Source organism: Notamacropus eugenii, chromosome 6 (assembly GCF_028372415.1).
Source record: "Notamacropus eugenii isolate mMacEug1 chromosome 6, mMacEug1.pri_v2, whole genome shotgun sequence".
Classification (NCBI taxonomy): domain Eukaryota; kingdom Metazoa; phylum Chordata; class Mammalia; order Diprotodontia; family Macropodidae; genus Notamacropus; species Notamacropus eugenii.
Window position 1 is genome coordinate 226,900,158 of NC_092877.1, and position 15,478 is coordinate 226,915,635.

General features: G+C 34.1%; 1 protein-coding gene across 1 annotated transcript in view; it reads right to left on the reverse strand.

Moving 5' to 3' along the window:
* Positions 1–465: 465 nt before the first annotated feature.
* The window catches only part of TM9SF2 (transmembrane 9 superfamily member 2), a 68,807-nt gene continuing 53,794 nt past the window's right edge, over positions 466–15,478 (reverse strand). Inside the window, exons 12-17 of the mRNA XM_072622049.1 lie at positions 13,600–13,657; positions 9,295–9,454; positions 7,860–8,011; positions 7,038–7,149; positions 2,727–2,898; positions 466–1,172 (exon numbers count right to left, since the gene is read on the reverse strand). Of these exons, the coding sequence (XP_072478150.1) occupies positions 1,105–1,172; positions 2,727–2,898; positions 7,038–7,149; positions 7,860–8,011; positions 9,295–9,454; positions 13,600–13,657 (722 nt within the window). The 3' untranslated portion in view covers positions 466–1,104. The remainder of the gene's footprint in view (positions 1,173–2,726; positions 2,899–7,037; positions 7,150–7,859; positions 8,012–9,294; positions 9,455–13,599; positions 13,658–15,478) is intronic.

Consider the following 15,478-nt stretch of genomic DNA (forward strand, 5'->3'; position numbering starts at 1 on the left):
AAGCAATCTATTATCTCTAAAATTGTCTGATATTTGTATATTCCATATGAACTTTAAGTCAGGTTAATGAAAAGTGTCTTTCCTTAATTTGTGAGAAACCGATTACATGACTAGAACCTATAAAAAAAACTAAACAAGCCTGACCTGATACCAGTTAGCATATAAAATTTTCAATGACCATTTAGTTTTAAAAAAAGACATTCAACATTGGACCTTCAGCAGAGTGCACTGGCTGAATGTACGGATGTAATTACATTATTACTCAATAGTTAAAAATTGTGGATTAGTCATGTAGTGCAGAAGATTGAATTTCAATTAGATCAAAAAACGAAAAGTGCTACATTAACAAAATATAGCAAAGTTCAATAAAATAGAAATCATTTCAAACATTCTTGTCAACTAACTATATCTGTATTTACAGAACTTCCAAGAATATAACTATAACAGGTAATGATGCAATGAAGACATTTTTACAATATTTATTAAGATAACAAATTTATAAATCCAAAGACTCAGAGGCACATAGTTTAAAAGGCCAATACCATGGGAATAATGAAGTCAACATAGAGAAATAGGAATATATGAACAATTACAACCAGTACAAGATTTGTTTTTTTTAAAAAAGCCACATCCCAAATAAAATTAACACATCATAGGAGTCATCCTTCAAAATTACCATGATAAAAAGTTATTTCGTTCAAAGAAAAATAATTCTTTCCACCTACTGAGCCTAGAAAATCCTATTTACAAATAACTGTCCTTTATTTTGTAAGCATTAAGTTGCTTGATACAGCTTCCTCTATTCTGCTATTAGAAGTACTGTCAATATTATAGCTGTTGTATTTACAAATGCACATAATATTTAAACTTGCTTTTCAAAGAGAACTGAAAATATTATTTTAAATCAGATCACAATACAAATGTTTAGTGGAAAACACATTTTGTGGGAACAGGTGTGTGGGAAGAGGTGTATTTAGTAACATGTTGTTTCTGAAGGAATACTAGGGCCAATACTTCCGATAAATTCAAGGTATTCACAAAAACAGGTCTTTGTTGATGAAGAATTTAATTTATTTCTGTTTTAACTGGAGCACATTAGCTTCTTTAATCAACCTTCACCACACTGTATATTTTGGTCACAAACCAAAAGCATGCAAAGAAGCCAATCGTTCCTATAAAAAAAAAAAGAAAAAATTTAATACAGGAGAAAAAGTACAAATCTAAAATGACTGAACATTCAAAGCACTCACAAAACATTTAGCTGTCACAGATCTACTAAACTTTTTTGTTAAATATACTGCCATCTGAAATCAACTGGCTTAAAGTACAGTATAGGCTCTGTGCTCTATGAACTTATTTAAAAAAAATGTTTTGAGGATTTTATTTCAATAGAATTTATTTTCTTCATAATCCAATGCATTTTATTTTATCCATTTAAAAATGTTACTCTGAAAAGAGGGGGTTCATGACACCAAAAAAGGTTAAGAACCCCTGACTCTGAGGTTCTTTAAAAGGGATTATTTTTAAATACCTAAAAATTAGTTAAAATCCTCTTTGATATTTAACTTTGATGCCTTTAGATCACTGTTTGACATTAACTGGTGGATGATTTGAAATGGAAACTACCACTCAAATATGCTAATGCAAACATATTTAATTTACTATTGAGGATGAGGAATTGCTATTATAAAAATTTCTACAAACAAATTTTCTACAGAAGTCATGTGTTCAGAAGAAGGCAGGGATTTGGTATGGATACTGTAACTGTTTAGGCTGGTGATATTCAGATGGGGGATTCTGACTCTCCAACACGGAACCACAATCTCCCTGGTGTTAAAGCCTTTCCATAGTAGCATGCTAAGTTACCCCAAGTGTCACTGTCTTCCTTCTCTATTGAGCCTAAACTTGGATGACAGTTTTGTAAAAACATCATTAATTCTGACACATTCTAAACATAAGATGCTTCTCTCACTCTTAACCATAGCAAGAAAATTTTTTAAATTGTAATGTTTTATAGATTAGCTTTGTAAGAACCTTCAGGAGAATGGCTGGATTAAAAAGCTTGAGAATTAGGGGTCTGGTTCATTTACTTTTTATAAAAAGGTTCTGAACTAAGCTAGTATTTTGTCAAGGACCATCAGATTTTAATTCTATGACACCATTCACTATATCTCACACACAAATAGGTAATTAGTAAGTATTTATTATTGAAGAGTGTAGAGAACTTTCACTCAGGCTCTAAACACCCCAGGATGGAACAGGATTGTTTAATTTTCTACTTTGCTTAGCTGAAAGGGAATCCTAAGAAATCCCATCCCAACCCCCATTTCCTCCTTCATTTTCCAATGAAGAGACTGCCCCACTTCTACCCCAAGCTACAGTACTATTTCCTTTGCTTGAAGGAGCTTAATTTAAACTGGTGGATATATTCAAGTGGACATTTGTGAAGAACAACTACCATAGTTCTGGAAAGTGCTTTTGCATTGCCTTCTATAGTAAAGCTATTTCTGAAAAACTACAATTATCCAATCCCATATGATTCTCTGCTCTACCTGCCTTTCAAGCCTGGTAGATAAATGATTTTGTTGGAGAGTGGGTGATTTTGAAAGGCACAGAATAACAGGAACATTTAAAGAGTTTTATGGAATTTTACAGAACCAATCTGTACCCACCAGTTTCAGAATAAACCGGAAAATTCCTAAATGAAAAGAGATTTTAATAGTTACCTGTGAAAAGGAAGAAGATCAAGACCATTATCATAGTGTAACCAAAGTACAAAATTGTACTGGCAGTTCCTATGATTTGCAGCTTTGAAAAGAAGTAGTGTATAGCATATATTAAGAAATATACTGCAGTGAAACCACTGGTAAGGAATGAACGCCACTGCCAGTGATAATCCTGGAAGGGAAAAAAAAGCCATCAATAATAGAAAACAACTCTTAACAGAATAAAGACATAAAGTAGAGATGGGACTGTCCAAAGGCCCAAATTCACCCTTCAGTTCCAACCTGCCCAACTCTTTCCTTTAAACAAATCTTACTGATTTCTTTTGTGCTTATCACACTTCCACATATAACCCCTCCCTCCAGAACTGAACCTTTCTTATAACAAAGAAAAACAATTAAGAAAAAAACCTCAAAAACAAAACAAAAACAAAAGAAAACACCCATGGGCAGACACTGACAGTGTCTGACAATGTATCGAACTTCCTCCTTTCAAGCCTGCTGCTTCTTTGTTGAGAGAAGGCAGTACTGTTTAATTTGTTTTGAGGGGCAAAGACCAAATCTTTTCCAAAAGCTGCTGAGAAATATCAAAATCCTTTTTCCTTCTCTATCTCTTTTTGGTGGCTCATAACCAGAAAAGAGTTTACAAGTGTGGCTAAATAGGGGGAAAAATTAAAAAGAAGTGGCTAATAAACCCATGAATAATTCAGAGACAGTTACACTTAAGGTTGAGTCCTATACCCTACCCTCAAGAAAACAATATTAAAAAGTTACTTATATGGTTCCATATATTCATTTATAAATCTTTAGATTTTGGGAAAAATTAAGTTACTTAGGTACGGTCAGGCCTGCTTTCAGTTCTCAATGAATTAAGCTAAGTAGGTTTAAAAAACAATTCATTCTTATGACCTTTTATTTATTTTTTGCCAGCCATGTAGCTACTAGCCCAGCTGGAACCCTTTTAAAAGAGGTAATATGACCTTTTATTTACTTTTCGTCAGTCATATAGCTTGTAGTCCAGCTGGAACCCTTTCAAAAGAGGTAAAATCAAAGGCCAAGTTGGCCATAATAAATCTTAAACTGGCTCTAGAAGGGATTCAACCTTCTGCAAAGAGTGAGGAACAGGAGTAGATGATAGAACCTTGCAACTTTTTAACTAATTCAGACTTTCAAGGTATGGTATGAATTAATTTCTAGTACCAGGGAGGTGCTATCTCTAACAGAAGTTATCCAGATACAATTGCCAAAACATATTACAAACTCAAATATAATACTTTTTGAATAATCTATGCTATAACTCCATTCCTCACATTTATTATTATTATCTAAATCAAATAATGGAAAAAGCCACTAGAAATAATCTAGTAAATCAGGTGTCAAACTCTTCTCTCTCTCTCTCTCTCTCTCAAAAAACCTTCCAAATGGGCCTGAAACAGATTAGAACGTAATGGGGAAATGTTTAATAAAATAAATAAAGTTACAATGAAACAAAGATAATTATCTAAGTCACTATACAGTCTACAGAGATCTGGTTCTACCTGAGTTTGACATCACTGTAAAAAATGATGCAAAAGTCTTTAAAAAAGAAACTTCTAACGTACTTCTTGACCAGTCTGAAGTAAAATTATCTAAATATTTCTCTTAAGGCACTATATTTAAATCTTTAGTAAATTTTTCCTTTTATTGGATAAGATTGTCCTTTTCTTCAGTTCAAATGGAATGAGAACTATACCAAGGAACTGGTGTTCAAAAGATGCAACAAACTTTGATTTTTAAATATGAATCTTTCAAAATTAGTTTAAAATACTATCATAGAACTCACCCAAAGCCTTAAGCAGTGTACAAATTAATTGGGGGCAAGCAACAATTCTGATACTATTTGACTTAGTGACAGCAAATATCATGATGCTATAGCCCAGGCCTTGCAGCCATCATCCAGGGAAGCAACTTCTGAGGAGGAGCCAGATACATCCACCAATGGACAACCAAACGCCACCTACAGGGCATGGTAGCCAGCCTTGCTAAGGTAGCAAGGCAGTCCAGGGAGAGACAGGAAGCAGCATGTGCTAGAAAAGTTCAACCGTTACCATCACTTGGATTGGGGTTATCTCCCTTCAGACCTAATGGAGACAGCCCAAGACCCCAAACCCAAGTGCCTTGGGAACAGTACTGTTTGCAGCCCAGTGTCTGTAGCCACCATTGTGGGAAGCATCATCTCCTCCTACAGGGGCTAGCGACACATCTAGTAAATAACAAAGACTCAGAAATAAAAGTGCTTGCTACTAAAGTCCTTGGCCTTATCAAATAACTAACTCAACATCAGAAATTGGTATGGTTTTTTTTTTTAGTAAAACGACACTGAAGAGTCATTGCTATCTGCTTTGCAACTCTACCCTAAGTACCATGGGGCTCTTCCATCTGACATCTTCCCTATGTGTTGTCTCCCCCATTAGAATAGGAGCTCCTTGAGAACAGGAACTGCCTCACTTTCCTATTTGCTATGGATATATCGTGCTTTGCACACAGTAAGTACTTAATAAAAGCTGCATCCATTCATTCATATGGGTGTGATTCTGAACGATTAACTTAACTGAATGAAACCAGATTAAGGATGGTCTGCCTTCCTTTAGTTAGTTCTCTGCCTCTTAAGTGCTAGACTTCATGCTATACATGTTTCATTGTTCTTTATCATGCTAAGGTTTTTAAGAAATGAAAGGATAACCTGCAAAACCTGTAATTCTTAAACAGCATGTCAATGTTGGTGTGGGGAAGTCAAGTCAATACCATTTGAGCCCATAATGAAAAAAGATCAGCTGTATGGCGTAGAGTGTAATTGAAAAAAAAAAACCTGCCAAGAACTGACAAAGTACTGCTTCAAAACAGCCTAATCAATCCTTGGAAAACAAGCAGATGCTCACAGCACCTCACAGCTAGAGGGACTGTTATTCATTCTTCTGTATATATGGTAAAGACTTCTTAAATTTGGAAGAACAAAGAAGAGCCATTAAAAAAACTGCTAACCTTTGCTATGAAGAAAAAATGCTCATTATGGGTAAGACTAGAAAACTGATGAAGGGTAAAAAAAGTAACTTTTCACTGATGAAACACACTTTTTCATTCAAAGCTATATCAGAACCACTGTCCTAAGTCCAGATGAGTCTAAAAAATGACTATATTCATTCAACTGTAAAACAACCACTCTAAAAATATTTTGGGGATTTTAAACTTCCAATGGGTCTGGAAAGATTGTCCCCAGTGAAAGACCTGATAAAAAAAAACAAACTGAGATAGAGAAACAAAAGTGTTTCAGAATTTAAATACAAATGAGATACTTGTGTGGGATACCACACTCCACTACACAGGCCCAAGAAAGAGATGGATAGAAATATACTTTAATGAGCTAATGACAGTAGTAACAGTTAGCACAGAGCTTTAAGGCTGATAACACATTAGACTCACAACAACTCTAGGAGTAAGGATGAGGTAGGTGCCATTATTATCTCCATTTAGCAGATGAAGAAACTGAGACAGACTAAGGTTAAAGTGACCTGCCCAAAGGTCATTTTGGTAAACAGTTGGTAAGTGTTTGCGGCAGGATTTGAAGTCAGGTCTTCTCAAATTCATGATCAGTGTTTTATCCAGTGTGCCATGTAGCTATCTCTTATCTGATTTAAACCCCTCTGAAAATCTATGGACTACAATCAAGTCTTAATGTTGGAAAATGAACTTCGTCAAAGTGATGATAGCAGATATGATAAAAGTGTGATAAAGAAAAAAAATGTCAAAATCTTGAAAACTCGATGTTAAATCACACAAAAATAGCCAAAGGGCATGCTGCTTAACAAAAGTTTTTTTAAATGCAAAAATGTGTAAGTCTATGTTATGTTGATAACTATTTGGATTGGTCCCTGACAGACTATATAACACTGATTTTTAAATTTCATAGCAATCATTTTATGTAATTCCAAAATAGTGTAAGGCTGTTGGAGCTGTCATGAAGATATACCGAAATTTGAACTGATAGACACACCCTAAGTACTTAGAACAGAGCCACTTCACCAGGAAACTTCATCACAAGTCTACTTATTACATGTTAAAAGCTAATGAAACCTACTGAATTAGAGGGTTACATTTTAATTGCTGATTTCATCACCTAACAATCTTACTAAAGAAATTTTAAGTTTAACTCTGGAACATATACAGGTCAAATCGTGCTAAGATGAACTTAACTGGTGCATACAATAAAATTTTTATAGAATAAAAATTATGCATATTGTTTAAAAATGATCATAGCTGAAGATTTCTAATACATACCTCTGCACACAGATGGAAATAACAAAGTAGTATAGTTGCCTCAGAACATGTAATAACCAAAATGATAAACACCAGAAACAAGAAGCCAAACATGTAATACATCTGATGAGACCTAAAATGATAAAATATCTTTTTGAAATTAAAATCAACATCTTCATTAAAAAATGTCATGTTAACAAGCCATTTCTCAAAGTATATAAAGTCTCCCTTAACTCTAAAAGCAATCTAACAAGTCAAAAATAGTACCAAGTTCTAATAAAACTGAAGAGAGCAAGGAAGGGAAAACACAGCAATTTCATTTACACCTCAAACATCTACTCAATCTAGGATACATAACTTTCTGTTTTTTTCTACCTTTGGCATTTTTTAAAGTTGATACCAATATTGTGAAAGTATATATTAACAGTGAGAAAAGTTTAGAACTTGGTACACACACCAAAGTAATTTAATTTGACAAACTGAACAGTCTGAAAAATTCATTATTTACCTAGAAAATCAGGCTTAGTCATTATGTCATGCCAGTTTTTATAGCAATTGTATCAGTACAACTGATCATACAATGATCATAATAAGGAGATCAGTTACATATGGTAATTCAAGGAATATCAGAATGTATAAAACAAGAAATCAATAGCATAGAGCTTTCTTCTGAATGGAAAAGGTCAAATGACCTTCTCACAATTAAAGATTTCTGATTACTGGTTAACTGTTTACATTCATTAGATCCGCAATAGAATTTTTAACGTCAATCACATAGAAGAAATAGGAAAGTTATTATCACATGTAATATTTCTGGCAATAAGGTCTTTGTAGTTAGCTTACCAAATGCTATTCAGAATAAAGAAAAGTTGTATAAAGATGCATCCAAAGGGCAAAATTCCTCCCATAATAATACCAGGTAATGGTTTTGTGTAAAATGATTGTTCAGGAATCTGACGAGGAATCTGATTGGTACGGACTGGGTGTTCAATGGCCTTTAAGGAAAGAGGAAAAGAATAATTACATATCCATTTAAAATATTCTCTGTACTAGACTATTTGCCAGCTTTTTCCTCAGCTTCCATGCTGACACTAATGGTAAGAGAAGTCTACTTAAGTCATCAAACTGAAATCTGTATTTAAAAGCAATGAACTAGAGACCACTAAGTGCTATATTCAGATTTGGCCTATTGAATTAAGTCACCACTGTTTCCAACAGCTATCTACTGACTAATGGCTTTAGACAAAGTAAGAAACCCACAGAAGTAGATAATGTGGTACTGTGCAAATAGTAGTTAATAATCAGGTACTGCTGGAGTTTTCTTTTTAATTATATACTTAATGCAGGAAAAAATCAGCTGGTACTGAAAACTTTGTCAATGTTTTTTTTTTTTTATTTGGAGGTGGAATACTGTCATCTTTGCTAAAATAGCTCAATTTTATTAAGAACATAGTGAACACAATGAGGCTGTATGAAGCTATATGACCATGGGCTATTGGTGACACTCTCAATTACTACCCCTTTTATAACACACTACATGATACCATGAAACTAAATGAAATTAAAAAGCACCTAAACATATTCATTTATGACTAGAGAAGTTCATTTTTTCTCTAAAGGGTTTCAGAAATACACCCTACAATTTTAGCTCAAGACAGTGATGCCAAATTAACATGGTTTAACAAATGTTTTGAATGTTGACACTTTTATTTCATTTGTTGCTGAATGAATAGGTTGAAGGAAATTTAACATAAATTTTTATATACGTACATATACATACATAAACAGTAACTTCAGTCTTCCCTATCGTACAAAGGGACATTTATGAGGACATAATTTTGTAACTGGGAATGCTTGTTCAATATATGAATCAACACCATTTGGAAATAAACTTACTAAGACAAATGCACAATTACAGTCATAATCTATTCCCTTTATGAAAATATTTATCACTATATAAAGTGGTTGGAGTAGTAAAAAATACTCCATAACTCTCATACACACACCACTATATGCCTTTATGGACTTGTATTTAGTTGAGAGTGTGCATAGACAGACTGACTATCAGACAGCTATTGATATTCTATCTTCCCCCAGGAAAAAAAACAACCCCCCCCCAGAGGTTTATAGACAAATACACTAAGAATTAAATTCCTATGAGAACCTGATAATATAGAAAAGATAATAAAAAATTTGCTTCTTTTAAGCTCTCAGATCTATCTTAAGTTCTGAATATAAATTTCCATTGTTTATTATATATAAGGGTCTATGAACTCACATTTTTCTTAAAACCAAAGTAGGCACCAATAAATGTCAGTGGCACTGATATGCAAAACCAAAGGGCCAATATGGCAACCAAAGTCCCAAAGGGAATAGCTGCTGATGATCCTTCTCCCCACAGAATCAGGTTCATAATAAAAAAATCAGCAAACACAATCCTGAAAAACACAAGTCTTATTGATTAAAAAACACAAGAAAAGCCAAAATATGTTTTATTAAATCGCTATATATATGAGTAATAGATTAAACAGTTGAACCATATCATTCATAATTTTTCTATAGTTGTAAGAAAATATCAAAATGAGGAGGTCAAACAAACTTTATTTACTGAGAATCATCTGGTAATGAGCTGTTCTAAACAATTCTACACATTTTATTTAACGTTTTTATGGAAATATTTCTAACATGCTATGTGTTTTCCTTTCCTAAACAATAACATAACATGCTTTCCCTTTCTTAAACTATGTCTCACACACACACAATTTTTAGTTTTGCTGATGATAGAGGATCATTATCATGAACAACATGCTACTGTGTGCAGTAGATAAGGTATGAAAACACAAATTTGCTTTTTGTCATTTGTGTTTTTCTCAAGAGTGGAATGGGTGTGCACCTTCAGTCCTTCTTTGGCTGCGTAAAGTAGTTTCCTGCCTACAATATTTGAATCAAAGATCTGGGCTGTCCTATGCCAGGTGGTCTTCGTGCCTTCCAGAAAATCATCTTCAAGGGAGCTGATGAGTGTTCTTTGACTTATCAGAATTTTTCAAAATAGTACATGTTGTTTCAGCACTGCTTCAATAACAAACTGACGGTAGGCAATTCCTTGTCAGCTTGCATGCAAGGTGTGAAGGAAGACCCTCATCATTTCAAGGATTTGCCCAAGTATGTTTGGAACAAGCCTACTACAAAGCTTTATACAATTTATTATCATCACATGCACCAGGCCACAATTTTCTACATGAGAACTTACACAGTAAATTAATAATGTTTGACTTTGAACAGAATTCCAGTTAAAAAGAAATCTCAAAAATATCTTCTTTATGATGCTATTAGGAAAGTCCTTTAATAAAAGTCAATGAATGATAAACCAACAATCTCATGAAATCTTTTCTCTAGTACCATTTAATACTCTGAACAACCTAGTCCTAAAATCAATGAACATACAAGCAAGAACAGTGAGCAAGAAAAAGGTCAAAAATATTCATGAAGACTTCCTGAGGCTGGACAGCATAATTTCCTTAAAGTAAGACCAGCGATTATAAACCTCACATTTATAAAAAGGCATAATAATGTTCAATGGACTTGTAGATACAATATTTCATTTACTCACCACAACTACACTGTGGAAGCAGGCTGAGCAACTATGATTATCATCATAAATTTTATATATAAGGAAACTGAGGCTTGTAAAATTTTAGCCACCTGCCAATATAGTTGTAAGTGGAACAACTGGAACTAAAAGATGTGTTTTCTGAACTCTAGCTCAGTGTCCTTTTGATTATACCACACTACCTACTTACCTCCTTCTAGCAACAGGTTAGCTTTGCTTTCTTCAAGCAAACATATATATTTCTATGAATCTACTGAAAAACTACAGAAAAATATGAAAAAGTGCCTTTGCTTCATAATGCATTAGCTTAATTATACAAACAACTAGATAATGTGAAAGTTAAACCCTTTGGAAACACATTAGAGGGAATCAGGGAGGTGAAGCACAAGATGGGGAAGCTCTGATTTGTGATTTTATTGAGGCAGAAACTTCAGATGTGGATACCTCCTCCACTAATGTAGCTCAACTCATCTATAACTTAGTCTCAGAGACTTGCTTAGGACAATGAGTGGTTAACTGACTTGCCCAAAGCTAGCACAATTTCCAAGGCAGGGCGTGAGAATCCAGATCTGACTCAAGGCCAACTCTACTATGCCAGGCTGATTTTCAGAAATAAATTTAAGAGTAAATTCAAGGCAACATCACTGATATGTAAGAACTGATAATCTGTCCCAACTTTGTTTAAATCTGAGGGCCTAACTTTTGAGTCCTGGCTCCTACCCTTACTACCTACGTAACCAGAAATAAGTGATTAAATATGAGCACCAGTTTCCTTTACCTATAAAATGGAAAGAATAGTATATTATCTACCTTGAAAAGCTGCTGGAAGTAAAGTTTATTATTATTATTATTATGAAGGGCTTTATAAGCACTATGTAAACATGAGATAGTAATATTTTAATTCTTCATTATTAGTTGCAAACAATGCCAAAATGACCCAGTTTAATCACCATTATAAAACTGCTTAGAGGATAAACTGTAGCCAGGGATATGTTTCTCTCTAGGGAAAAAAAAGCCATACATTTTTCTTGCAGTGTCACTTTTTTAAACCAAACTTACAAATCTGTGTCAAAGCAGAATGCTAAAATGCCACTTCAAAAAATACATTTAACTAATTCAATTTTAGAAGTGCTCCTAAAATCTTTTGCCAGTCAATTACCAGAGAAAAGGCCAGAGAAAAAAGTACCCTCTAATACTTTTGACTGGATTCAGGTAGTATGCAAAAAGTAATATAAATGTTCTAATTTAGGTAGGTGCTTTAGTTGAGCACAACAGTTTAAGATGACCCATAATCTTTTTTAACTTGAACAACTACCTTTATGAACCCCACTATCATGTAAGATAGATCAAGCAATAATACAAAAATTCATAGTGTTTTATTGGGTTCATCCACTTCAAGTCATGTGTAAATGTCCATTTTTCTCTCTGAAGGTAGCACAACTTCCTTATGCTTCTGTGCTTTATCTTTTATTAGAAATGTAGAATCCACGTCGTAAGATGCCTTCCACAATGCAGTGAACACTCTACCCTGTAACTGTCCGTACCCCACAGTGTATACTAGATATATGGCTTCTCTGCATTACTGTAAAGTGAATGACACCTCTCCCCCAACACCCAGTTGCTTAAATATACCAGCTGGCATGCTGCTAGCATGACACACCAAAATCTGCAGGAAGCTAGCTGTTTGTCTTGTCCCCTATATCCCATCATATATATACAGTTAAGAGGTTTCCTATCTGTGCCTTTGCCTTCTAGGGCTTATTGAAGTACCACTAACTGTTTGCTCTCCCACACACTGTAGAACTATTCAATTCTTTATCTCTGTTGCTGGCTCTTTTCTTTTAGATTGGCTAGTGCTAGATATCCTGGTTAACTGCTTGTGATCTCTACCACCACTGCCACCTCTCACATAATAGGTGCTTGATAAGTGACTGTGGCATTGATTCCCTCTTCTCTGCCTTTTCTCTTTCTTGTCTCTTCTAAGAGCTCCTGTCGTCTCTGCTGTACTTCTCAGTTTTCAGGAGAAAAGGCTGGCCCAGGTTTTTACAAATACTGCTAGCCAATCAACCCGCTCCCCTCCTTCTGCTGAGGGAAGAGTCAATCACAGCCTGTCAGGCAAAATCTTTAGCTCTTCTTGGCTGTTTTCATTGCTGCCAGGAGCTTAAGACTTTTTGCTTTTCTGCCCAAGTCTTGTTTCCCCCTTAATTCTATCCCAGATTTGTGAAGAAGACAGAAATTGGCTTCTGGAGGTTTTACTAGTCTTTATTTCTGTATCTAATGGTACTGGATTAGGAGGAGTCAATATTCTTACTCAGAAGATACAAATGCATGTTTATCTCAAGTATCTTCAGGAAGGAAGTCCTTATTATAATTATACACAAGATTTAAGACATAGGGGACAATAGACCAATTATAATATGAACTGAGAAAGAGCAACAAAGTTTTCTGTAAGAAAACAATTCTTCCAGCTAAAGCTTACTGACAAACTTAAAGTACTTAATTTTTTCACAGACAAAAAACAAATGCCACAAAAGCATCCAAAAAATAGTTCCTGAATTATCTTCCTTTTGGGACTTAGCAGCCCATATTACAAAGTAATTATCAAAATTATTTGTTACTTGTTAAAAAAACAAGTTGAACCAGATACATATAAACATAGTTGTATATAGTGTTTGATAAACCCAAAGATCCCCAAAATTCACTAACAAAAACTACTGCAACAACTGGTAAGCAGAAAAAAATTATATAGAGACCAAAGCTTATACCATAGACCAGTTGGCCCTTTATCTATAAAATGGGAAGAACAGTATTATCATCTACCTTGAAGGGCTGTTGGGAGTAAAGTCTATTATTATTATTAAGGGCTTTATCAGCACTATCTAAACATTTTTTTTATGACAAACAATTCCTCCTCTACCCCTTTCTAACTTCTTATTATAAAAAAAAAGATCATTAGAGAAAGAATTCACTTACCCAGGACAAAGAAATGATGTCAATAACACATTTGTTTTCCATTTTTCACCACCAAATGCTACAGAAAGAAATAAAAGGGTAGAACAGTCTTTAAAAAAGGAAACACAACATACAAGTCTTAAAGTCTTCTCATATTATGCGTACTATTAAACAAAGCACTAAATCCATGCAAAAAGTGTCCTTAGTAAAAGAACATTTGCTTCCCTACCAATGGAGGGTTCAAAGTGGGAACAGCCAGAGGGTTCAATGGTGGGGCTTATTTAGGTTTTAGGCATTTTTATTTCAGTATCATATGACGTCTAAGATCAAGAATGAAATGGGGCCAACTGGTAAGGATGTATGTGTTGGGATAGCACTATGCAAACTCTGTTTTTGTTAAAAACAACAACAAAGAAAACCCCACACCAAACTAGAACTAGTTCTGTTGTCTCTAAGTATCTGACATGTCCTGACAACAGATTTTGTCAAGGTGTCCAAGTAAAGTGAATTTGGAATGTGCAAAACTGGATAAGATTCCAAGAACTGAAGAAAGTCTATCTAATAGACAAAAATAACATGAGAAAAGCTCTGCTATCTTCCATCCCTTTTTCCCAAAACACAAATTTATTTGGTTCATCTGTAAGTGAATAGGAGTCACTTCTATAACATCTCAGATTAGTCTATTCCATTTTAACAGTCTTAATTATTACAAGTTGGACCTTATATCACGACTAAATCTGCATCTCACTCTCACCCACTATTTCTCCTACTTCTGCTTTCTGGGGGCCAAGAACAAAAAGTGTAATCCCTCTTCAACATTACAGTCATCAGAATACTTTAAGACAGCTATAATGTTCCCCACAAAACTTTTAAATTATAAATACTGTTTTAAGGACAGGGATTAGAGAAAGAAGCTTGTTATGACCAAATCAGTGTAGCATCAGCATAACCTAGGAAACTGTTATGTCTTCATTATACAGAAAATTATGTTGTGATGACACTGTACCTACAGTACATTATTTTACTAATGCTAACCTTAGCCAAGATCAAAATTCTAAAAGATAAGCTGCTTTCCCTTATCTTGAAATAATCATTCCACTGACTTGAATAAAATTGTGTGATGGTTGTAACTGCAGGAAAAAAAATTTTTAAGTAATTTACAATTACACTTGGTGGTTTAACTATGGATTTTAATTTCTCTATATAAATTAAAAGCATGCTAATCCTTAAAAGTTTTTAAAAGTCTAATGCCCAAATGATTTTGTCAATAGGAATATGAAATGAAACATAGTGCACTTACAAATATGATACCAAAGCCCAAATGAAACATTCTAACTTGCTTAATTTTGTTTTAACAAAGTTTACCGAGAAAACACCAGAGCAGCCATTCCAAAAAGCCAATTCAAATGGCCTGAAGAATGCTTGACACTGGTACTTTATATACTTATAATTTACCATTTGCCAAAAGGAAGCCTGTGTGCTTAGTGGCAACTGAATTTTACCTTATATTTCCGACTATAAAATTTCTATCTTAAAAAAATCATAATTTGGGCTGAGACACAACAACTGTTGATGAAAACATTCCAATTCCACCACACACAGATTCAACAATATATAGACACACACAGACAAACACAGACATACACACACACTGTCCCAAAAATCTTGGTAAGGTTTTAAGTTTTTAGAACTTAAAACTTTTGAAACATCCTGTATTTCACTTTTGGTGATGACTACTGAAGAAATTTTAACCTTTGTTCTTTATTATCCTCAGAAATGTAATTCTTAATATAATCTTTTATTTTCTTGTGCAAGTAGGTAGATATTCCTCTCAAATCTAAACATCTTGATTTGGGGATGATCCCCCCTTTTATTAAAAAAAAAAAAGGCAATAGAGTTT